Below are 24977 nucleotides of genomic sequence, written 5' to 3' on the forward strand. Positions count from 1 at the left end.
ACACACAGTGCCTTCACGACATGGTGGCGGCGGCAACAACAATACTACAGCGAGAATATAAGTTACGCCTTCTTTCTTTGCGTGAACGTTTGGGCGGCGTTATGCAAATCTTCCGAGATCGTGACGTAGGTATGTGGGGGTGTGTTAGAACGAGCCGTTTTAGGTAGGCGTGGCTGACTCTTAACTTTTATAAAGAATATCTCTTTGGATTTGAGACTTTAGTCTTTGCAACTTTACAGATCTTCTTTATGCACCAAGAGCTTGTAACACTCCAAAGAGAAAGGAAAAATTGAAATCGCATCATATGACCCCTTTAATGCAATCAATTTTCCTCCAGAATGTTTTGTGGTGACAAATAGAATATTGGCATTAAACCCCCAAAATGTGCAACCATACAAGTTAGGGAACTGCAGTCTGCCAGAATGTGATTTGCTAAATTCAGGGTTATTTATGTACATCTAAGAGGTCAGTGAGTGTAGGTCACCATCAAGCAGTTCGGGACCTGAGGGTCTTTCACCTGCATCCAGTGGAGGTCAGAGCTATGGCTCTCTCTGACTGCCACAAGCTATCCATCTGCCATGCAGGGAAACAAACACTGGGAAGCAAAAACCTTTCCTGGATGCTGAATTTCTTAAACAAGGCATGAAAGCAAAGGCTTCCAAGCAAACTTTATTCTTGCTATTAATGTACTATAGAGACCTAGATTACTATATGAGCTTTATATATCACCTCACTTTTACACAGAAAGCATTGTGTGTAAGTGATTATGAATTATATATGTTTTTATCAATTCCAGTAGAAAGTGAATTTCCTGTCATAAGACAACACAGTTAGAGCCCTGGCCTCTACTGGTAATGTACCTGCTCATTCACATTGAGCCATGATGCTTATGCAGGCAGTGTGAGTTTGAATTTGGCTTGTGTCACTTGCTCAGGCAATCAGGCAAATGATTTCTTCAGACAATGTCGGGTCAAGTCACATTTATTTATATGGCATTTGATGAAATACAGATGGTTTCAAAACAGCTTCACAGTAATAAACAGGAAAATAACAATAATGTTAAGGGCTGTTTGTTCGCACAGAACATGTGTTTCCATTCCACTGTGTTTTTTTCCCCCCATTGATTAAGAACACTAGATGCACGTGTTTGACAGTTGCGCTTGCTTCTTGCATCTTCTTGCATCTTCAGCATTTCACGTGTGATAAAGTTCAAATAAAAAAAATTAAAAAAAACATCTCGAGGCTTTGTTTTTTAATCCACTCCACTGCCCACATTTTACATTTTCAAAGCAAAATCATGTTTTATGTGAATGACCCCTTAATGTTGTAAAATGTATCCTTTAAAAAAAAAAAAAATTCAGTTGTAAAGCCACTTTACAGAAGATAATAGTGTCTTTATTCAGCTCAAGTCAGTTCAATGTTAATTCAGTTCAGTTCAATAACAGTGTTGGCTTTGCAAGGTTAGTGTCATTATCCATCTCAATTCTGTTCATTGTGAAAAATTGCTTCTGGTGTGCAGGGACTTTATTCTTTCAGCCACATTCATTTGGTTATTTTTCCACCAATAAACTTTCATTTCATTCTTTTTTATTGCTTTTTTTCTTAACACAGGTTCAGTATGTCATTCAAGGATATCACAAGAGGAGAGAATACATTGCTGCTTTTCTCAGTCACTTTGGAATGTGAGTCTGTTTTTCCCCTTAAATGCTGCTTAATTTATCTCTGTCACATTTAGAGTAAACCATATTCATTTAACAGCTTAAGAATGAGAAAAACACAAGCAATTTATCATAACAGGAGCCTAATAAATTAACAATGTTATTACTAACTTCAGTAGTGAACTAGAATTGTATGAATTCAGATTCTTTGTCAACTTTTAACTTTTAATGGAAAGCTAAAAGTGATGTGATACACTTGAGACATATAAACCTCCAAATCGAGACAATGAATAAATAAAACTGGTCTTGCAAGCCTGTACCTGTAGTGGTAACCAGTATAGCTGCTCACCACACCCCTGTGATCATGAGAAATTAGTTACTGACATTAATTCCTTTTTTTTAATTACTTAGGACAATTCTGCTTCTAATCTCATAAACAAGTACAAACAGCAGCTTTATAATGGGCTGTAATGCACAAGGCACCAAGATGTCTCAAGTTTATTAACACGCCTTAATACGTCGTCAGACAACGCAGTCATTTATTAAATGTGAAGTAGGACAACGCATTATTCATATCTCTTGCATCACCAAGAATGCGTGGTTCTTCAGTTTGGTTCTCTTTACAATTACCATTTTTAATATCTCTGATAATGACCCAGAAGATACAATGGCCCTAAAAAAGTATTTGGGCTCTTAAAAATGTATGAACGTCATTGCATTAGATGAGAGAATAATTACGATTGCAATTGTAGCTTAAGTGTCCAAATACTTTTTGGTTCTACTGTGTATTAGATTCTTTTGTCAGTTGTTTTGAGGTCACATTTTAGGTCCTCATTGAACTGCAGTTTAAAAGTACACATATTGGCAATCAGGCCAATATTACAGGGAAGATGCCAAGATTTCTTTATTATCTTATATTTTATACAACGATATTATCAATTGTGAATATTACTCTGTTTTGACTACACAGGGGTGTGGTAGAGTATGATGCTGTTGGGTTTACCAAGCTCACCCTTCTGCTCATGTGGAAAGACTTCTGCTTCCTGGTCCATGGTGAGATACATGTTCCCTTCATGCAACACAGGGTCATTGGAAATAAATGACTCTGGCAACATTTCTGCAAAAAACTGAAATGTCTTCCTCCGGGTACATTTTGCTGTACTTTTCCAGTATCACATTCATAAAATGCACTATAGGCGATATATTTTTTTTCCCATTGCAGATAAAAATGCATTTGCAACCATGCCATTTTAGTTTCTAGATGTCCTTGAGCTTTTTTTTTTTCTTTTTTTTTTAACTGCATTGAATTGTATGTACAGGTAAGATTTTGCAGAAATGTAGCCAGAGTCACATTATGTCCAGTGAGCATGAGTTGCCTTTATATATTATGAAAATATGAACTTCTATCACATGTTCATGGTGGTTCATCTTTCATGCTTCACCGTTTTTGTTCTGGATGATCTGTATTTGAGCTGTTCTCCATGCTGTCTTCTTGTAGTGGACCTGCCTTTATACTTCCCTCGAGATCAACCCACCCTCACGTTTCAGTCTATCTATCACTTCACCAGCAGTGGGCAGCTCTACTCTCAGGTGCAGAAATCGTACCCCTACAGTCCACGCTGGGATGGCAACGAGATGGCCAAGCGGGCCAAGTAAGAACAAATGAATTATGAATCCTCCCAACAAAGAGCAACCGATAGTTTACTCCCTTTGAAATGCTATTCCTCTCATTTGGTTCCACTTCATGCAGTCAAAGTGAGTTTTCTGGAGGCTATACTGGAATGTGTAGCGTTCACCTTTGGACTTTTTTTCGCCTAGCCACACCTCATAGCTGGAGAGCACTCTTTGTCCTGAGTGTGATAAGTGTTTGTGTTCGGCCCGTGTCTTATCTCTGCTTGGATAACTTTTCCTTTGGCTTTCTGGCTTGGCTTTAATCAAGCAGTGATTAAAAATGTAGATTCCCCGATTAACTTGCTTGTATGGACACTTATTTAGTCTTTTCTGTAATTTGGCCTTATTGGTTATAGTTTGTATTCCCCATCTTTTTGAACATACACTCTAAAAAATGCTGGGTTGTTTCAACCCAACTTTGGGTCGAATATGGACTAACCCAACTTTTGGGTTAAAAATTTAATGTAAAAATTTAACCCAACGGTTGGGTTAGTCCATATTTGACCCAAAGTTGGGTTGAAACAACCCAGCATTTTTTAGAGTGTATATAAGTGTTGTCGCAATACAAAATACTAAAAATGTGCCAAAAATGTAATGCCGAGTTCACACTGCACGATTTTAGCCCGATTTTTCACTCGCCGACAGGTTTTGCGAAATCGCCGACAAATGCCCGACATCGGAGGCAAATCGGTGCTCGTTCCCGCGAGTGACAATCACGCAGTGTGAATTATCAAAGACGCGATCTGAGGGAATCACTGACACGTCGCCGACGCCCGCAAAATATTTGGCATGCTATAATATCTGGAGCTGTCGGCGATTCACAATCATGCTGTGTGCAATGATTTCTGACTGAAAACTACATCGGCGATGACCTACAGCCAATGAGAGACCAAGATACAGGGCAGAGGGAAGTTCGTGGAGGAGTTATAGACCAGAATATCAGTATTTTAATAGATATATGAACAATTATATCATACAGAAACAAGCACAAACATTTGCTTGACCAGCCACAACATCAGCATAACAGTTACTGCTAAATTATTTACCTCCAACTCTCTTTGCAGAACACCCAATCCCTGTTCCTTGCATCTCCCTCCTGCATAATCTGTTTTTCTTTTTCTCCTTGTAGCTGGAAATCAGCTCACAGACAATTTGCGGGCTATATATATATTTTTTAATAATTACAGTCTCCCTGGAGAACTCCGGTCTGACGCATGCGGGTTCTCGCGTTATTTCCTTATCACTTCTCGCGTGTGTTTTGTTGTGAAACGTAGTTTGCGGACCAGACAGAGTTGACGGCGATTCTTCCTATTGTGAAGTCATGCAGTGTGAAACCCCCTGTCGCCGATCCATCGTGCAATGTGAACACAGCAGCAACTGAATGCTACCCCAGATAGTCACGCAGTGTGAAAACAACGGCGATCCGACGAGTTTAAAAATCGTGCAGTGTGAACTCGGCATAAGTTGTCAATATTAATACCAGCGTAATCTATTGATTCTTTATACACTCTAAAAAATGCTGGGTTAAATACAACTCAGTGCTGGGTAAAATAGGGACAAACCCAGCAATTGGGCTGTTTTGACCCAGCAGTTGGGTTAAATGTTTAACCCAACCTTCTGGGTAGTAACCCAACCGCTGGGTCAAAACAGCCCATTTGCTGGGCTTGTCTCTATTTTACCCAGCACTGGGTTGTATTTAACCCAGCATTTTTTTAGAGTGTACCAATTTGTGGTCCAACAGCAAAAATTTTCATTAAAAATGTAACTGTTAATATAAATATTAACATATTAAATGAAGTAGTCTTGTATTTCAAATAGGAAAATATTGTTTTTCTTTTAATTAGTCAAGTTAATATTCAGGAGGTGATTCAGGCATGTAAGTTTCTACATGACACTGCTGTTGTCGTGTCTCTTTCTCTTTCTTTTCTGTTTCTCTCACTCTCGTTTTCTCTCTTCCACAGGGCTTACTTCAAAAGCTTTATCCCTCAGTTCCAGGAGGGGGCTTTTGCCAACGGAAAACTGTAGATTTACTGTGTGTGAATTAGGAGCTCTCTGATTTGAATGGAGGGTCTATGAACATGATGTACAGGAGTCAAGCAAGAGTCTGTAAAAGAAACCTGACTCACAAGTCTGCCAACTGGTCCTCTTCAATGCTCCGGCCCTCACAAGCAATGTCATTTGGTACATTTAAAAGTACTGTGTGTATTTTCTTGTATAATTTATATGCTATTTGTGTTTTCTCATGTTCTTTATGAATAGATTGCATCAATAAATCAAGTTACTTTGCTGCTTTACTCGGTTTCTGGTTTTTGTTACTCTGTTATGTTTTAATATTAAAAGTTTTACTTTTAAGGTGTTTTTACATTTTTGTACCCGTTTATTTTTGGCAAATCTGATCAATCATTAGCTGAGCTGTATCAGTGTGTTATTTTGGTAACACTTCTACAATAAGGTTCCATTTATTAACATTAGTTAAATAAATTTTATAAATACTGTAATAAATGCATTGCTTGTTAGTGCATTGCTGCTCATGCATCGCATTGTTAGTTATTGTTAGTTAATCCATTAACTAATGTTAACTAATAGGGATAGGAACTAACTCCAATAAGGCCATGCTTGGATGAACGTGAATATCTTGGATTTGACTGGAGTGACTGTCACTCATAACTCCCCTAGTTATTAGTATTTTGTAAACATAAATTGTGTTGCCATTTATTACCAAGATCAGACAAGGCCTAAATGCTATATCTGTTAAATCTCGTCTTTTCACTATTGAATTGTCTTTTTGACTGTGTCAGGAGAAACCGTGAAATCTAAAAATCGAATCATTAACGCCAAACAGATTGGATAATTTGAGGCTTCAAATTCAGTTTAATATTTTGGGGTCAGGGTTAGTTCAAATCCTTAAACCCCAAGAATGAAAAATGGTAATAATGATCCTTGCCCTAGCAAACACTAAGTGTGAGTTCATCAGTACTTAACTTTAAGAGAGAGAAAGAGTTCAGCGCAAAACTTCATGTTGGTTCAATATCGAGTTGCATCACACAGCTATTCATATATCCATAATAGTTTGTAAATATGTATGAAGTAAGTAGTCAAAGAAGGTCATTATGTTTTTTTTTTGTTTTTTTTCCAATTAGATTCCACAAAACTGGAAAAAGCATCTAAATTATGAGCACTTTTATTTCTGAAATAGTTTGTTTCATCTTGTAATTTGCCAAAGAGATTGTAGTTGCTCTGCATTTTGAGAAATTTGGTTCCAATTTGCATGTATGTGTGAGTGAGTGTCTGCATGTGTTGTTTTCTTGTGATGGAAAAGTGTCTTGGCGTGTCATCACTGTCAACCCTGATCGCTTTTAAGCTTTTAACGGGGTTTCGAACATGAACCAGAGTGAACCATATGTGTGTGAGTGTGTTTGTTAAGGGAGTGTAGACATGAACGGGATGTGTGGAAGAGAACCTACAGCTGAGGGAGGGAGAGAATGTGAGAGCGAGAGCACGCTTGTTTTCATCATTAAGCGCAGGGGTCATTGTCAGGGGTCTTTGTTGGCCTGGGGGTCTGCCCTCTGCTATATTTATTGTTGGTAATGTAGGAGCTGTCATGTCTAATTGGGAACCACGGGATGAATGCATTTGGGGCGTTTAATAGAATCAAGTCTCTTAATAAAAGAATTAATAACAAGAATCTTTTTGTCTGTTTTCCCATCCTTCCACACTTGGCACTGTAACCTTTTCCGACCTGCTGCTAAACTGGCCCCGTCAGACTGTGTGGACCCCATTTAAGGTAGTGTTGAGAGAGGTAAACCCAAACAGCATTTAGATTTGTTTCTGTTTTCAGCACCCACTCGATCGGCTCTAGTGCTGCATTAACAGTAAAGTGCAGTACATTATGGATTGGGGGGAAACAAAGTGCTTCCTCCAGTGTATTTCATGCACATGCCAGCAACTTGTATATCAAAGTCTACTTTTAATTTCACAAGTTTATATCAAAGAGTTATAATAGGGATGCAGAGGAATAAACAGCTGTAAATGAGGTGTAGTGTGAACCTGTTTTCAAAGACCTTGTTTTCTTTTTGCTCTCCACTTTTAGTGCCGGGGTCTTGGCTGCCAACTTTGCTGCTAATTCCCCAAATCCACTAATCCTGCCTTATTTAAACCATCTTGATGGCAGCAGGCCACAGAAAATAAAAAGCTTGGCAGTCTAAAGGATGCTCAGATTCATCAATTGCAACGGTATTGTCATTCCAAGCGGGTAAGTTAACCTTTGAAGGAATTGCTGCTGACAGTTTCAGTTGTTTAAGTACGGGCTATTTTAAAACGACTTTGAACCATCTGGTAATCCGAGTGTACACATATTTCTAAACGGGTTTAGAGAAGTCCCAGCCACAATCACATTTCATGTTTCAACGTGAAAACAAGTAACAGTTTTTCTCAGTATCCTAATGGTGATTATTTGAGAGATAAACAGCAGTAAAACAGCAAATATGGTTGTATTTAAACTGTCGATGCTGGGAGAAACATGAAGAAATTACTTTAGACTAGGTTTAGTTTAGATTTTTTAAGTTTGATCTTTTTTTTGTGTGTGTGTGCTTTTTTACATTATGGTCCCATTAGTTAACTTTAATACATTAACTAACAATGAGCAATCATTTGTTACAGTATTCATTAATCTTTGTATAGTTATATCTATATACACATAAAAATACAACTGTCCATTGTTAGTTCATGATAGCTCAGGTCCATTAAATAATATTAACAGATACAACCATTGATTTTATTAATGTATAAGTATATTTTTAAATTAACATTCACTAAGATTAATAAATGCTTTAGAAGTCATTTTCATTGTTAGTTCTTGTTAACTAATGTTAAAAAATTAATGTTTTTTAAAGCTGTACCTTGAAGCCCTGAGAAAAACTATTGCACACCATTATTTCATGGTTAAAAATCATTTAGATTCATTGGCCAACCTCTGTATTTAAAATGACTTTCACTAGGTGTTTATTAGGATACTTTGGGACTTATGTAGCAAGACCATACCGCTAATCAAGAAAACAAGCTTATAGCTTATGCTACATAGCTCATGATATGTAGCTTTTGTGACAACTTTCCCATGTGACATCTAGCCCCAGTGTCCTCTACATGCTAACATTTCTAGATCTAATCATAATCTCCAGTACTGGATGTGACGGCCTTTACTGTGACTTTTTGCCTCTGTCCTTACCTTTTTCCAGAAGAACATCATCCAAGAATTAATCAAAAGAGAGGCGGGAAAAGTCCAGACATTCGGATCCTCCCAAAACAGTCCGCTTTCAACTCCCAACATTAGAGTTTTGATGTCCACAATAAGAAAGAAAAGAGAAAGCAAATGATTGAAAGTCCCATTTGCCATCTTAGATCACCTCACTCCCTGGAGATGCTAAGAAGACAGGGCAGCGGCAAACATGAGAGGTAATCGGAGCGAAATCGGGAACATTGCGAAGGCCTGAATATGTCAGAGCAAGGCTGAGGAAACGCGGCCCCCGCCTTTGCCTGTTTACCACTGTGGAGTTCCCCAAGCTGTCAGGCCTGGCGATTTCATACGCAGTCACGGTTATTTAATACATTCCTCTGGAAAACAAAAGACAAACACATCATTAAAAGCAAGTCGCTGAAACAAACATTTGAGAGAGGGGAAAACGAGAGACAACGTTTCCTGTTCTGGTAACTCTGGGATACTTTGCGTCCTGATGTCTGCAAATTCAGAGTGACATTAGTGAGAGTTTATTCCCCTCTTCGTCGTCTTGTTCCAGTGGGGGAGAGGTGGGGGCGACGGGGATTGAGGATTGTGGATTTCAGCGGTGGCGGCACTCGTATACGCGGATGGGGTTGTTGACGCGAGCCATGTTTGGGATGATGGAGCCGAGAGGCTTAGCTAATTTGGAAGAGTAGGGGAGATTTGAGGCCTTTTGTTGGAGCCTGTTTGATCTGTTGCAGGGGGAAAAAATGGCCTCCGAGATATCATGGAAATGAGAGAATTAGTCTTTTTTTGCCTCGCTTTGTCAATGTGCAAGATATGTTTTCACCCCTGCTTGATAATAACTTGCACTCGTTAAGCCCTGATTGTTAATTGCTAATTACTCTCCTCCTAGCCATGCATCAAAAGGCAGGAGAGAGCCATGCTAAGCGGATCAAACACGGTCTGTTTCTGGCTCTGGCTGGTTTCTGCTGTTGTCTCCCCTTCACGTTGTTGGGACTCGGTTTATTTATTTATTCCATTCTCTTTGGGATATGATGGGGGGGGGATGACAAGATGAATGCAGATTTTCTTCCATCTTCCTCTCGGCTGCAAATCGGTAGCGTTCGATTTAGACCTGTCATGGATTTATAGAAGCAAACCCCTCAGGTGCTTCAGCCCTGGTGCACACGGCTCTTGGCTTTCCCCAGTTTAATAACATGGAATTAAATGGACTGACACTCCATTTGGAATGGAGCATTTGTCAGTGACTAAAGATATGGTCACTTCTTCATGTGAGTTCGTTTATTTTAGGCATCTTATTTCGTGCAGACATCTCCGAACTGCTTTTCCATCCCTAAAAGAGTCATGCCCTTCCATGTTTCCCGCATTCCTCTTACTCTCCGTGTGCGGTAGTGCCTGGCTGGCGGCAGTACCTGGTCAACTGTCAGACTGGATCGAGCGTTGACCGCTGTCAGGCTGGGAGATGTGCTCTGATGGCCTGTCTGGCTGATTGACCTGTCAGAAGGAGTGATGTATACAAGATAGAGTCACATGGACAGGTGCACGCTGCAGATCAAAAGGCAGGAATCTTTTTAGGAGTTTTGTGAAGCCTATAGTCCTCTACCTATTCTCTTCAAGACTGTTTGTTTATTGTTGTTGAATAATTAGACCAGACATTATTAGGCTAAATGGACTCTCTCTCAAGTGGTTCTTTGTAAGTTTGCCGTACTATTCAAACACACTTGTTTTTGTTGAAAGACACTTTCATGGTGTTCCCCTAGTCTTTTACAGTACCCACTCCAGCTAAATGAGAAATTAACAATATGAAAATATTAATAACTTAATCGCTTTGATTGAATTCTGCTTGGGAAAACGAGGCCTCATTAGCGGGTATCATGTTGTCATATTCTTCGATTTGAATAGGAAAAGATTGTGCTTAATTTTGTTTTGTTTTGCTGTAATTAATTGATAATGCAGATTGTGTTACAAATGTTTACATTTACTTGTTACTTGTTATCTAAGTTTAAAAAAAAAAAATAGCAGACCATTGTTTTCCTTTTTAAGAAAACATCTACAGTAACAATAGCAAATAACATCTTAGTCTACAAATATTTTGTTATACAGTAGCAATTATATATGTTGAGGATTAAATTGTATTAAGCTTTTTTTTATATTTTAAAGTAATATATACAGCTTTCTTTTTTAAACTTGCTGTGGTTCTACATATATTTAATATTAATAATATTTATTTTTAATGAGACAAAAAGAACGCACGTCACACCTCTGTTTATCAGTTTGCACTGGCTACCTATAGCTGCTCGCATACAATTAAAGGCATTAATGTTTGCCTACAAAACCACCACTGGCTCTGCACCCCTTTACCTAAATTCATTACTTCAGACCTACTAAATGACTAAATGTTAATATTTAATATATACATTACTATAAAGAAGATTTGTTGATTGTGTTTATTATTAATAAGCTTAATTATTTATTGAACATGGGTCACTTTTATTGCATTGCTGTGTTAATAAAACCCATTAAATGTGATAAAACCTGGAACTCATAGTCTCTCTGTAGACCATGAATCTTTAATGCTGTGGTACAATAAACATGCCCTTTTAATTCGTTTTTGATGCTGAAGTTTAATGCATCATTACTGATTACCAAATATGTAACTCCAGCACAGCTGTAAACTGCTGACCTCTGTGCCCTTGACAAGCAGTGGGCAGCGAACACAGTGAGGAGAGTGTACAGAAGAACCGAGAGGCTCGTGCCGAGTGCCTCAAACCCCCCTTAGCTGCTTAATTAAATTTTCCACTTTTCCACACTCGCATTAAGCTTTCATTCAACCGGACAGAATGGATGCTCTAAAGGAGTAAACCCCAGAGAGGGACACTGCTCCCTGACTATTCTACTTCCTATCCAAAAGAAATATGTATATAGCTGTATATGCAAGGTAAATAAATCTTCATGCCATAGGAAATTGGATAGGGTCAAAGTAACACTCAATGTATTATCTGTTTCCATTTCTGTAAGGTGGAAAAATGTCACTTGCATTGTATGTCTCACCTCTCCTGTTCTTTAGGCTTATTATTGGGTGTTATAAAGGCAGGTGGAGACAAGTGAAGTTAAACTCGTGTACAGACAGGTCAATTGTGAAGAGACTCCTGCGACAGTGTTGGACGAGAGAGGACCAGTCCTGGATTTTATTTTGTGTTTTGGTTCTGTTTGTGCGCGACAGTCATCCGCAAGGGGCTGTCGCGCTATTTTGTGTTTATTTTATTAAAGTTTTGTTGGAACGTTCGCCGGTTCCCGCCTCCTTCTTCCCGACCTACGAACGACATTTAAACAAAACTTTAATAAAATAAACACAAACAGAACCAAAACACAAAATAAAATCCAGGCCTGGTCCTCTCTCGTCCAACACTGTCATCACTCCTCCTTTTATCCTTCTGGAGCTCCTCCGTGGGACTCGGTCACAATCTTTATTACTAATATAGAAACACGATGAATGAAAACATTAAGCTATAAAATATATACTCTGTCATGGCTAACTAAAAGTTTAAGGCTACATCACAGTCACTTCTGATAATAGGGGCTGAGATGGGTCAGAGATGACATTAATATGACTTTTGTGAGGCACTGAGTCTGAATTTGGAGCATACACAAAGCATGTCAGTGTAGCCTAAGAACATTTTAAATTATTTTCATTTTTTGAATTAAACTTTTCACTCAAATTGTTTACTTAGATAAACCTTAGTCACATCAGAGACTAGATCTTCTAAAATATATATAATTTAACTCAATGCAATAAAGTTTTAATGCTAATTTGTGACATTAAACTTTTAAGTATGTAGAAACAGTTCATAAAAAAAAGTTATGAGTGGCTGTGCTAAATTGTGTGTGACTTATATGCTATACTGACTATATTGGCAATATAGCACTGCTTCTCCTACCCAATTTCTTCAAGCTCATCTATAATTAAAACAACAAGGACACATTTATTCTTTAACCCCTCCTCAACAAATTACAATTGCAGTTAATATGTAACAAATTTGCCTCAAACGGTTTGCCGCAAGCCTCATTCGAATCTGTGGCAATGTTTGCCAAACCTATCCTCAAATGTTTGCAAGAAAAGCAGTATTACATTTTTGTAAGAGCTCACAAATGCTCACTCGTTCCTCCTTTCTTATCAGTGAGGCTTGTTCTGGTATAGCTCGCACCTGGGCTTTTTACACATTAGTGTACTTGTCCTATTTATGTACCGTGACATTCCATGTTTGTAGCACTTAGACACATCGACGACATGCATGCAGGTTTACAGGAACCTTATCAGATTAGACAGCCGAACACTTGGTCCACACTTGTGCTCTAAACAAATAAATTAGCATTCCATGAGGCTTGCTCCTCATCTCCATACCCATTCATACTTTACGTCGATCTGAAAGAGCAAGCCCAGTTGCGTTCTGAAACAATTTTCTCCATTGTGTTCAGCGCCTTTGATGAAAAGCACTCGGAAAGTGGCACCTGACAAAATAATTCGCAAAACAAGGGGGTAGAAGATGTTAAAACTCTCAGATATACCTCTGCATCTTTCCTCTACTGCCCTCTCGGAATAAAAGCTCGCTGTGATGGGTCATATTTGCCTTTGCCAAACACCGAAGGTTTACGGGAAGACCCTTTTTCAGTAAAGACCAATGCTAAATCTTTCTGTCCCTCTTTAAAGTCCCCCCACCTCTCCTATTTCTACTCCATTTGTTAAGTTCTTCCACTATACGGTCCTGCTTTCCATCCCCCTCTTTGTTTTTAAGTGGCCATCACTTCGTTTTGTCGCTCTTTGTTTTGAGTCAGCCACGCGTTTGTGACGCATTTCCTTCCATTGTAGCAGGAACCGATTCTTGTAGTAATAACTCTTTCAGAACCACGGTCAAAGCCGCAGTTTGTGTTTGTGTATGGGTACATTCAGTGTACTGCCAGCAAAACCATTTTTTTTAAGACTACTGGCAAGCATAAACACTTTTTTGTAAACTTTATAAAGGAGGAACGTTGTTCAGTAACAGGGGGCATGATATCGAAAAGAATTCCTGCATCACATTCTTCCTTGCCGAAATAGATCCTGACCACTTGGTTATAGACAGCAGGTGGTGGAAACATAAGTAAATAAAGAATGCTCCATTCCGTGACAACTCTGAGTCATTGAAGACGAGTCGCTAGGATTTCTCCATTCACAAACACATAAACAAGAAAATAAATGTGAAGCTGCCTGGCTATAGAATGTGGGTCTTTCACACAGCCTTCATTGTTCTCGGCTGTCCTAATCAGTTACGAAGATGCTCTTCTGTGTGTTTACCATCTAAATGATAATTCAGAGTAATCATGAACTCTTTTATAATTGAATATTTTTGCTTCAGTATGTTGTCTTATGGAGTTGTTCATCTTTGTCTTAGTGAAGAAAGCAAGAAACGAATAATGAAGTGTCATAATAGCAGATGTTTGAACTTCAGCTGTGGTTTTGCTTGAAGAATTATTGTGTTGCATTTACCATTTGAGCAAGTCTTTCATACACCAGGGATATTATGCACGATAGACAAACCAAGGCCATGTTTCCTACTTTTCTGTAATGCGATTGGCTTAATCAGTGGAAATGTTCCAGCATGAATTCATTTTCTATCCTCTGAGTTTCGTATTCCCTCCAGGCCTGGAATGTTCACATTGTGGCTCTGTTCTGTTTCAGACCAGTCTACATTTAGTTGCCAGGGAAACCTGCAAATAAAATTTCAAGACATCAATGAAGCACTCATCTAGATCAGGTGTTTTCACCAGTCAGTAATCCACAAAGCACTTGCCTCACTGGCCTCCACCCAGGACTCCCAGGCAGATCGTGACCTTAATTAGGTGCGCCAGTGCCATCAAATCTACCCAATATTGCATACTGGCAACAATTGTGGGGATTCGTGTATGTAAATCAGTTTGCCCTGTGTCAATAAAATATGTGAAAATATGATTTTAATGCTACGTTGTTTTGTTACGGGTTTAACTCACCCATCATTTTCCCAATTGGACACTGAAGTAACAGGTTAAACATGTGATAAACCAAGTAAAAGTTATATTGCATCCTTACCTTCCCCGTGTGCCTTTGTTGTATTTACCTCAGAGTACAGCACGTGCGTTACGTAGCCTACGTTATCAGATTAGAATGAATGCGTCTCATATTAAATCTGGGTTAAGGAGCTAATCCATTTATCAGTATATTTCCCTCATGACCAAGTTAATGCTATGGTTTATGGACACATGCGATGGAGTATTGTATATGAAAATGGTATTCTGAAATAGTAACCTTTTCGTAAGGGCATAGTAATTACACATAAAGCCTAGTCTATATGTAGTTGAGCTTCTGTGCTTACTGTATGAGTTCCGCCAGTTTTCTGTGCACTCAGCTATTTATTGCAGTTGTCGATGGTATAAGACTAAAAATCGCCGCATTAATTTACCCTGCGAACAGCTATAATTCTCTTTCCCTAAGAAGAGATCAGAACTGAGCCAGACAACGAGTGAAGTTCACCGTCACCGAGAACGCGCGTCACTTCTGTACTTGTTCTTTTCCATAATGCTCAGATCAGATCAGATCAGATGGCAGACAAGTATAGAGAAACACAAACGACAGCCCTTCGCATATATAAAGGCATAGAAGAAGAAAAAAACATGAGATATCATGCATATTTGTTTTTATCATAGTATATTGCTTATTATTATTATTATTAGTCTCATGGCCAATTTATTTATTTTGTATAGCCTACCTACTGAAGTAGTGGTTATCAGTCTTATTATGGGTAGGCTATGTCTTTGGCACCGGTGTTCACTCATACGTTCTCTTCATGCTTAACTCAAAATGAACTCATATGAAACGGATGGTTACTGCAGTGAAGTATTCAAATATTTCCTCTTTTCTGTTTATGGCTGGCAGTGCATTAGGGCGACATGTCAAACTAAAAATCAATGTTTCCCCAACAACACCGGTTCAAAACCCGACTAGAACTTTGGTAAAATTGTCATTTTTGGTTGCATATACACCATCTCCATAGCGTACCCATGTGTTATGAATTCACAGCATGCATTTCTAAATATAAAACATCTCTGATACCTACACAAAATAGGATGGACCCCACGTAGGAATGTAAAACTCAACTCTAAGAAAGTGTTGATATTATACAATTGATAATCCCCCTCCCCCAATAAACTTTATTGTACCACTGGCGACATCTATCTGTTCTCCGGGCTATAAGGGTGAGTTTGATCCAGACTGGATTCTCAATTATGTCTGAAGAATTGTGATAAATGGGCTGAAAAACTATTACGATGCAATAAAGAATTGGAAAATACAACAACAACAACAAAAATACTGAATTGAAATTCTTGTGTTTCGAACTCTAGAAAAAGTGAAAAACTAAAACTCCATGGTGACAAGCGAAATTTAAGAGCAACTGCACATGCATGCTCGCATATTAAAAAGCGCACACATGGTTCCGAGAGCACCATGCGGACCGCAAAGCTGTGCTCTGCTGCCACTTTCTATGAAACCCACGACCACCTCTACACACTCTCCCTGTGTTCCGTGCGTTCAGGACCCGAGAGCATGTGTCCACAGACCACCCAGTGAAAGTTAAAGGTGGGGAAAGAGGGGAGGGAATCCTTGACGCGCCTTTACCGTGCCTTTACCAAGGAAACCCATGCGCGTGTGCTCTGACGCAACTGCCCATTTTTGGAAACATGCGTCAATGGTCGAAACCAACTGTGAAATGGGGGTGGCCGTGAAAAGCAAACAAGTTTAAAGGAAATGAAAGCATTTTAAACATTGCTCATTTGCTCAATAGGATGTATAATTTAATATTTACACATATTCTTTCATAAACGTTTTACTGGACAGTAATGTCTGGCAGTAATTCTATTAAATATGTATGTTGCACCCCTATTTTGCTGTGCGACTTATCAAGGCTGTGACGCGTAGACGCAGGTTGGCGTTGATAAGCGGAGCTACGAAGTAGAGTAGTGCCATTGAAGTGAGTCATCTAAAGACGTGACCTGTAGAAGTAGCGCTGAAGTTCACTTAGTCGCCAAAATCAGTTCAACAAAGTCCAGAGCGGTACACTCATCACTGCCGTGAGTCACTGCTATAGGGACAGGACTAAACCTACGAGAGCACCGAGTTCACTGAAGAAAAGTAGGTGTTTGACAGATTTTTTTTTTCTTCATTTCGTCTGGTTCTAGTAGAACATCTCAGTAGCGATGAATATTAGGCATTAGGTTTACACGGGACCATCTATTTATTGGACTGTTAAAGAGACTACAGAATTTGAGAGCGTTGACTTCTCCAATAATATAATATTACACAGATATGCCTGGATTTAACATACTGACCATTAAGAAGTATTTTGGATATCATTTTTAGATTAGGTATAAAGGAATCGCTTTGTTTGGAAGTGCTTTTTTGCCACCGAAGACACTCTGATCGTGTGGGAATTCATTATCAACCTTCTGAAATTGCCTCCTCTTTCCCTGGATCATGTACCAGGATTACACCGGGACATACGACACATCCTCCCACGGCAGCAGCAGCTCTCCGGCGCACCCGGACACCAGCCCCATTCCTGCCTCCAACTACCAGGTAGCCTACTGATGTGCTTGAGTGTCCGTATCCTCATGACACTTACCATGTTTACACTCTTCGGGTTTACACAAATAGTCCTAGTACCATGTTATCATAATTAATTCCAAACTAACAGGATATGCACTTATGCACAGCATATTCTCTTCACACGCTTTACATCACAGTGCTCATACTACATTACACATACTAAACTACGTGGTGTTAAAATACACGACAATGACAATATGTAATTAGAAGCAGCTCTGCTAAATAATAACACAATCAAAGTCTATACATAGTAACATAAACTGCGATGCAAAATGTGACCAAACTCTCTATACATCGAGGATTGGGTCATTGGAAGTCATTGGTTGTCGTTTTCATGATGTGAACTAAAGTACATTCAGTGGTCCTGTATGCATGTTTTTGATAGAAAAGCAACGCAAGTGTTATAAGTGCTTAAAAAACTTGACACTTGATTATTGCATATAGACGGACGATGCGCCCTTTCCTTAAGTATACAATCGTACCTTAAGAATCCAGTGTGTGCTACATTTTTTCATATAGGTTAAGGTTTTAAAATAATCGTATCTGATCATTATTTTCAAAAGAAAGTGCACGAAAGACGCACATAGCTTTTATGCATCTCTGCAAAATGCGTAAAATCCAATCAGAGGAATCCGTCTCGCTCTCTTAATAAATGATTCCCAAAGGTTATTTCTTCCCCGTCTTGCAGTCTATCGTTGTGTTAAGATAGTGCACATGTTGGCACTCATAACATTATGTTTCCGTGGAATTAGGCATCTTTGTCAGATAAGGGTAGCAGTGGCGTGGGTGGTGTGCGTAATGTGAACACGGAGAGTGCGTACGTAGTGGCCACAGGATGCCACACTTCCGGGACTTCCACATAAGCTATTACACTTTTACTAACCTTATCTGAATATACAAAAAAAAAAAGAAAAAAAAAACTTTTAACCTTTAACCCTTTAACCGTAGTTGAACCTTAAAGTTTAGGGTGGACAAAATTAAGCCAATTCGGATATCGAGAACATGGAAATGTAAAAAGATAAGACCAGTGAGGGCTTGTAGCCTACCTAAATGAAGACATTGTACACAGACGCTGGGTTATACATTTTAAAGGACTGACTAGAACTGGCTGATATGGTGAATTTAATGAAACGGCAATAGTCACACAATCATACTTAAGTAAATGCATGTTTTTAATATGTGTGATGGGGATAAAAGGATATAGCCTATGCATTTTTCTGCATGGAGAAAAAAACTCACAAAATAGTCTATGCTTAAAAAATTGTGAAAAAGAACACATTAAATCAAACTTTATTTAATTATTGTATAAAGTTTGTCGCAAATAATGACAATTACATACATTGTAATGTATCATTGTTATCTGTCAATGCTTATACCAGGAGTGTTACATTGTATGCACTATATATTACATGTTTCAAGTAAAGTTTTACTAACAGCTAAGAAGTTTCCGATCTGAATCTCAGCGCGAATGAATGGGAGCTTGTGCACCGGTCAGTTTGGCACCTTGTTCCCCAGACTCTGGTATTTTAATCACATCTGGTACGTTTAACAGCCCCTGTCAGAAATTCCCGAGCATCATCGTCTTGTAGGGTTGCTGTTTTAACTATTATATATTACATGTTTCAAGTAAAGTTTTACTAACAGCTAAGAAGTTTAGGCAATTTTGTGAGAATTTTCCGATCTGAATCTCAGCTCGAATGAATGGGAGCTTGTGCACCGGTCAGTTTGGCACCTTGTTCCCCAGACTCTGGTATTTTAATCACATCTGGTACGTTTAACAGCCCCTGTCAGAAATTCCCGAGCATCATCGTCTTGTAGGGTTGCTGTTTTAACTACTAAACCCATGGAATAAACGGCCCCCTTTCGATTCAAGCATGCGCTGTTTTGACTCCTTTGGGGGAAAATCAAGTGAAGGGGAAAATTCGGGTACATTTCGGGAGAAATGAGCGCAACGCGGTAATTTCGCAACACAACAGAGCTTCATAGAATGATTCAGTAACATGTTTATATGTTAACCTTCCCGGTCGCTTGTGAAGGATTCATTCAATGAGAAACAAACGCGACAGTTCCTGGAAGGTAGTGGAGTCTTTCGCAATACTAAGTTGTGGAAAACTCTTCTCTACCACCTTAAACAAACACTATGCTTTTAGTGAAAATAAAACACTAAAGTGAGACTTACGAACATTTACGTTTCGCTCTAGTCCTTTTTTTTTAAATACACGAAATGATTGCTGTTATTCTTTTTAAACAACACCACTCTTCCCGTAATTCATTCCCCTCCAAATGATTTGTGGTAAACATGGTCCGTCACATTAAGTCAGTTTCCCGTTAAAATCCCACTAGGAATGTGTGAATGGACTGGAATTTGGTGGATGGAATGTGCTGGCACGGGATCCCAGTTCAGTTTCCCGGATGACAGAAATAAAGAGCAGTCTTATAACGTGATTAAACATTTGTCAGACTGCATATGTAAAAAAACATAGCCTATGACTTGGGTACATTTTACAAGTAATATTTGGGGAACAGCCTTGTTTGTACTGCAACTATCACTATGTAATAATTTACAGATCAGAAGTTCACATATTTTCAAATGTGACTATATATGAACAAAGATTTGTGATATTAATCTTTTCTAAACTGACATTATTAACATTAACGTTATTTAAAACTGTTGAGCATTCATTCGTGTTCGTAATAGTGGACCCACTTTATATTAAGTGTCACTAACTGCTGTGTACTTACATTTAAATTAATCATTGGATACAATGCACTTATTGTGGACATACATTGTACTTATATCTAAAAAAAATACCTTTCTTTAATTCATTTCTTTAGTTACATCTGTAGTTGTTTCTATCCCTACACCTTAACCCATCCTTAAATCTAACAATACAACCAAACCTCTTCCTAACCATAACTGTATCTCGATAACCTAAGCCTATCTCAATAACAATCAAGTGTTTTGCAATTCAAGGTGTACACATTAGATACATTGTACCTAACTTTTTTTATTTTTTTATTTAAGTACATAGTAGTTAAAGACCTAATATAAAGTATGCCTGCAATAGTGATTATTGTTAATTAGCAAATAAAAAAATAGTTGATAATGGTATTAATAAATAACTTTAACACTAATAAAGCATTAACAAATACTACTAATACATACATTTGATTAAAAGCAGTATTTTATTTCAGTCGTCTTATAAACGAAGAAACGTACTTGTTATAAGTCATATTCACTTCTTATAAGACAGAGTCCGTTTAAAAAAAAAAAAAAAAAAATCTGTTGTTATACCCACACTGCAACCTAATATAAAGTGGGACTTCAATATTAATTATTGTTAATTAGCAAATAAAATAGTTGAGAATGTTATTACAGCATTAACAAATATTAATAATAAATACATTTTATTTCAGTTGTCTTATAAACAATGTACTTGTTATAAGTCATATTCGCTTCTTATTTAGTTTCAAAAAACAAAAATCTGTTGTATACCCACACAGCAGTGAATCCGTTGCCCATTGCATCACAGAGGCTATTATCTAACCCTGGTCGGCTTCTGTCAGGGAGGGTTGTGGGCTTTCCCATGATTCACCCTGTGTGTGTCACCCTGTCGCTCTGGGGGTCAAGCAGTCAAGAGGGCGTAGAGCGAGGTAGCACGTGGAATGATTCATTAATCTGTGATGATGGGAATTTGTAAAACGGCTAAAAAGTGGGTGGCTGGGGGACTGCAGTAACAAAGACTAAAAATGAATCATACAATTTTTAACGAACGGTGAAAGTCAGAGTTCTAATCCTGAGTTTTTTCATAAATATTTACACTTTAATCTCTTAATACTTTTTTTTTCCCACAGAAGTACAGAGTAGACATGCCTGGCTCTAGCAGTGCCTTTATTCCAACAATTAATGCCATAACGACCAGTCAGGACCTGCAGTGGATGGTTCAGCCCACAGTAATCACATCCATGTCTAATCCATATTCCCGGCCTCACCCGTACGGCCTGTCGGTGTCTAGTGGCCCGAGCCTCCTCGGCCACACAGCCCTCACACGGCCCGGGGTCATCCGGTCCATCGGTGACGCCCGGGGTCGACGCAAGCGAGACGAGCAGGTCAGTGACAAAATCAAACCAACAAAACCAGTTTTAACATATAGAACAAAAACACAAAAAAACATCTGCTGACATTTTTTTTCTTTTTAGAGCTGCATTACAGCAGAACTTTGCAGCATTAATACTGTTATTTTCTTTTTTATTACTGTGAAGCTGCATTGAAACAATCGTTATTGTACAAGTATAATATAAATACATTTGATTTGAAATATGTTACTTAATATGATGCAAGCCTTGATTTTTTTTTTTTTTGTGAGAACGATTTCTCACAAACAACTGGAAAAGTTTACTTGGGTGAGTGCTCACTCCTCATTCTGTGTGTAGCTCACCCCAGAGGAAGAAGAAAAACGGCGAGTTAGACGAGAAAGAAACAAACTAGCTGCAGCAAAATGTCGGAACCGCAGAAGAGAACTGACCGAGATGCTGCAAGGGGTGAGTTTTCTACCATTGTTACAAAAAAAACAACAACAACATTCTCTCAAATTACCAGCACAAGGGAACACATATTTACCAAATACTCCAAATGAAATGTCCACAACTATCGCTAGGCTTATTTTCACGCAATTCTCAGTGGTTAAACGCTGAAAAGACCATAAAAAGAAGGTTTTACAGCCACTGAAGGCCAGTGTTGTCTGGCAGATGGGGGAATGCCCCGAGTCCCAGACAATTCTGGCTGTAATTGAACTACTTAGCTTTATAATGGCATCTCTCAGGCTGTCAGGCCTGAAACATGAGGGAGGAATGTGCTACAGGGGGTTGGAGGGAAGCAAACGTCTGATATTGTTCGAGGAGGAAACCGCAGCTAACCATCAAACCCCACACACTGCTATCTTCCCTCTTCCCTTCCCCCACTCTTTGCTTCATTCCTCACCAAATAAGGAACTGTGTCTTCTATGACAATAACTATGCCCTTTCTTCCAATGTACTGTTTCTTTCTTTGTAAATTAAGCATTTGTTTTGCTTTTAGTTTCCTTCTTCCTCATAGCCATATTAATGAGTCAAAGACAGCAACAATTTGTATATGACTAGCCACATTGTTATGTCAGTGTTTTAACCTTCTGGAGGCTTTGACAGTTGTTTCCGAAATATTTGGTGCTGTGTCAAGTGTCCTGTTTAACAAAGCTCAAATTGATTTGGGAAATAATTGCTTGTGTTTATGGGTGTGCCTTTTATAGTGCCAAAGTGCTCTGAGAGTTCAGTTAGGAAAAGGTTCGGGTGTGGATGAAATTTGGCTTTATACCCTAAGATAAGATAAGATAAGATAAGATAAAAAACAACAACAAAAAAAGACATTTCCTTGTTGTTATTTATGTATAAATAATAATAATAATAATTATTATTATTATTATTATAAAAATAGTAGTACTTAGTAGTTATAATTGATAATTACTACTAATTAAAAAAATATATACAGTTTTATTCAATTAAATAGCAGTCTTTAGACATGATAACTGCACTAAGCCATATTGCGATTTTGGTTTAGTTTGGCTTAATTGTGCAGCCGTCGTATAGGCTTACATTAAAGACCAGAATATCAAATAGAAATTTTGGGGGTGAGGTCTTTTGACTAAGACCACCCAGAGACCACCCTGACAGCGACCTTGTTAAACTTTTTTTAAAACGCTTCAATATGTTGAATCCATAATTACCAGCATAATTAATTTGCAAATCATTTCACAATCCAAAAGAATATCAGACAAAATGCAGCATGATCATTCATTGTATTTCTTTTTTTTTTTATTCAAGGAGACAGAGAAGTTAGAGGAGGAGAAGGCTGACCTGCAGAAAGAAATCGAGACCCTGCAGAAGGAAAAGGACAAGTTGGAATTCATGTTGGTGGCCCACAACCCCGTGTGCAAACTGCCCCCTGAAGAACGCCACCAAAGCTCACACTCCCAGCAGTGTGCGCCCCTTCCTCTGACCATGCGCTCCAACCTGGGTCCCCGGGGGCCGATGCGTACCCTCAACCCAGTGGTGGTTAAACAGGAGCCTTTGGAAGAAGACGACGATGAGGAAGAAGGACAAATCCAGCGTTCAGTCATCAAGCCCATCTGCCTAGGTGGCGGCATGTATTGTTCTGATGGAGACAGCCTCAACACGCCTGTGGTGGCTGCTTCCACCCCGTTGTCCACTCCGAACAACCCAAGCCTCATCTTCACCTACCCCAGCATGCTTGAGCCCGAGAGTCCTTCACCCTCATCGGAGTCCTGCTCCAAAGCCCACCGCCGTAGCAGTAGCAGCGGCGACCAATCTTCAGATTCCCTTAATTCTCCCACCCTCTTGGCGCTTTGAAGGAAAAATTGACGGTGCTCCTTTGCCATTCTCATGGATCTCCAGAGCACGCTCAGCTCGGATTTGAGTGAGAACTTCACCTCAACAAAGCTCAGAACCCTCAAGGGCTAATTTGCTCATTTTATTTAAACGTTTCAGAAGAGGGTGTTTGTTGTCATTGTTGTTTAAATGTATGTGCAAATCCCACTCGCTGTTTCAGCTACAAATAGTTGTGAGTTTCCGGAATGCGGATGAAAAAAGGGGAGTAGAGATTTCATCTTTCATCTTTAGAAAGGCTCCGAGCATCTTGCAGTCGGCTGCCTGTACAGAAGAGCAAGATATCTCCTGCTGGCTGTCTGACTAATAAGAGATTGGAATTGCTTGCAAGATGTTGATAGGTACAGAATAAGACTTTGGACACTACAATAGATAGCTGCCCTCAAAACATCATCTTTGGATTTGTGATGTGTGATTATTGTCCCTTTGTATTTTGTGTCCTGCTGTGTTTATGATATTTAGGGTTCACTGGATGAGCCTCACTGCTGAGTGTCGAAAGAACCATCTTGTATAATAAAATGCTGACCTTTGTTGATATTTTGTATATGCGGCACAAGCACTAAGACCATTTGCCAAATTTACATAGCTTTTGTTATGTAAAGCAAACAAAGCAACAAAAACGAAAAAAAAAAAAAAACACTTTCTAGCATCAGCGAATCTAACTGTCAGGGATTTTTGTCTGTGTCAGTGAGCCATACAAGCATTACTAGAAGCAATTGCACAGAGAACACAATATAACGGTGTGCACGAGGGAAACTCTAGCCATATTAGGCTCTGCCTCTAACCCTGACATGGCAATATCGCTTTTGTATTGGCGCACACTGTGGTTTTCAAATAATAATAAAAAAAAAACTGTATTACTTTTCTAATATGTACTTTTATGTCTGGCCCTTTTTTCAGGGTACAGTTTAAACTGAATCATATATCAGCCATAGGAGCACTTCTCCCTGAAACACTGGTTGGCTTTTATTGCCGCACTTGGGAACAGATGCACTTTGTCAGCAACCTTACAATCAAATAAAAAGGCCATTCTTTACAGTGATGGAATAAACAGGGAACGCAACATGATATTGAATGTTTGATGCAAAAGGGGAGTGGTGGTGTGCATCAGACTCTGAAGAAAAGATACACATTGCAATATTTCTTGAAAAACATTCCATGGAAAAGAAGACTGGACTTCAGTGAGATCTCCAGGTTACTGTTGCTATACAGTCAGATAATAACTGAGGGTGAATGTGAGTATTTTGTTGTACAGGATGCAGCAAACTGAAACAAAACAAAACAAACGTGGCTTCTG

The 24977-nt window shown here is 38.8% G+C and overlaps 2 protein-coding genes and 1 long non-coding RNA gene across 5 annotated transcripts in view; 2 read left to right on the top strand and 1 right to left on the bottom strand.

Annotated features, from left to right (window-relative positions):
* LOC107726088 (BRCA1-A complex subunit BRE-like) overlaps positions 1-5615 on the top strand; it is a 10650-nt gene extending 5035 nt beyond the window's left edge. The window contains exons 2-5 of the mRNA XM_016535571.1: positions 1612-1682; positions 2629-2711; positions 3157-3310; positions 5291-5615. Of these exons, the coding sequence (XP_016391057.1) occupies positions 1681-1682; positions 2629-2711; positions 3157-3310; positions 5291-5354 (303 nt within the window). The 5' untranslated portion in view covers positions 1612-1680 and the 3' untranslated portion in view covers positions 5355-5615. The remainder of the gene's footprint in view (positions 1-1611; positions 1683-2628; positions 2712-3156; positions 3311-5290) is intronic.
* Positions 5616-16586: 10971 nt separating this feature from the next.
* Positions 16587-24375, top strand: LOC107726077 (fos-related antigen 2-like). Of its 3 annotated transcripts, none has more exons than XM_016535554.1 (5): positions 16587-16768; positions 16997-17212; positions 21098-21352; positions 21677-21784; positions 23099-24375. In XM_016535554.1, the coding sequence occupies exons 2-5, from the start codon at positions 17111-17113 to the stop codon at positions 23642-23644; spliced, it is 1011 nt and encodes a 336-aa protein (XP_016391040.1). In that variant the 5' UTR covers positions 16587-16768; positions 16997-17110; the 3' UTR covers positions 23645-24375. The 3 variants fall into 3 exon arrangements, with proteins under 3 accessions (XP_016391040.1, XP_016391041.1, XP_016391039.1); XM_016535555.1 differs by having other exon boundaries at positions 17120-17212; XM_016535553.1 differs by having other exon boundaries at positions 16587-17212.
* LOC107726079 (uncharacterized) lies at positions 19871-21091 on the bottom strand. The gene is made up of 2 exons (XR_001638221.1): positions 20722-21091; positions 19871-20525 (listed from the first exon to the last, which is right to left on the bottom strand). It is a non-coding gene; the product is annotated as an uncharacterized LOC107726079 (long non-coding RNA).
* Positions 24376-24977: the final 602 nt, after the last annotated feature.

The sequence above is a fragment of the Sinocyclocheilus rhinocerous genome, unplaced genomic scaffold, assembly GCF_001515625.1.
Source record: "Sinocyclocheilus rhinocerous isolate Xijiao unplaced genomic scaffold, SAMN03320098_v1.1 scaffold636, whole genome shotgun sequence".
Lineage (NCBI taxonomy): Eukaryota > Metazoa > Chordata > Actinopteri > Cypriniformes > Cyprinidae > Sinocyclocheilus > Sinocyclocheilus rhinocerous.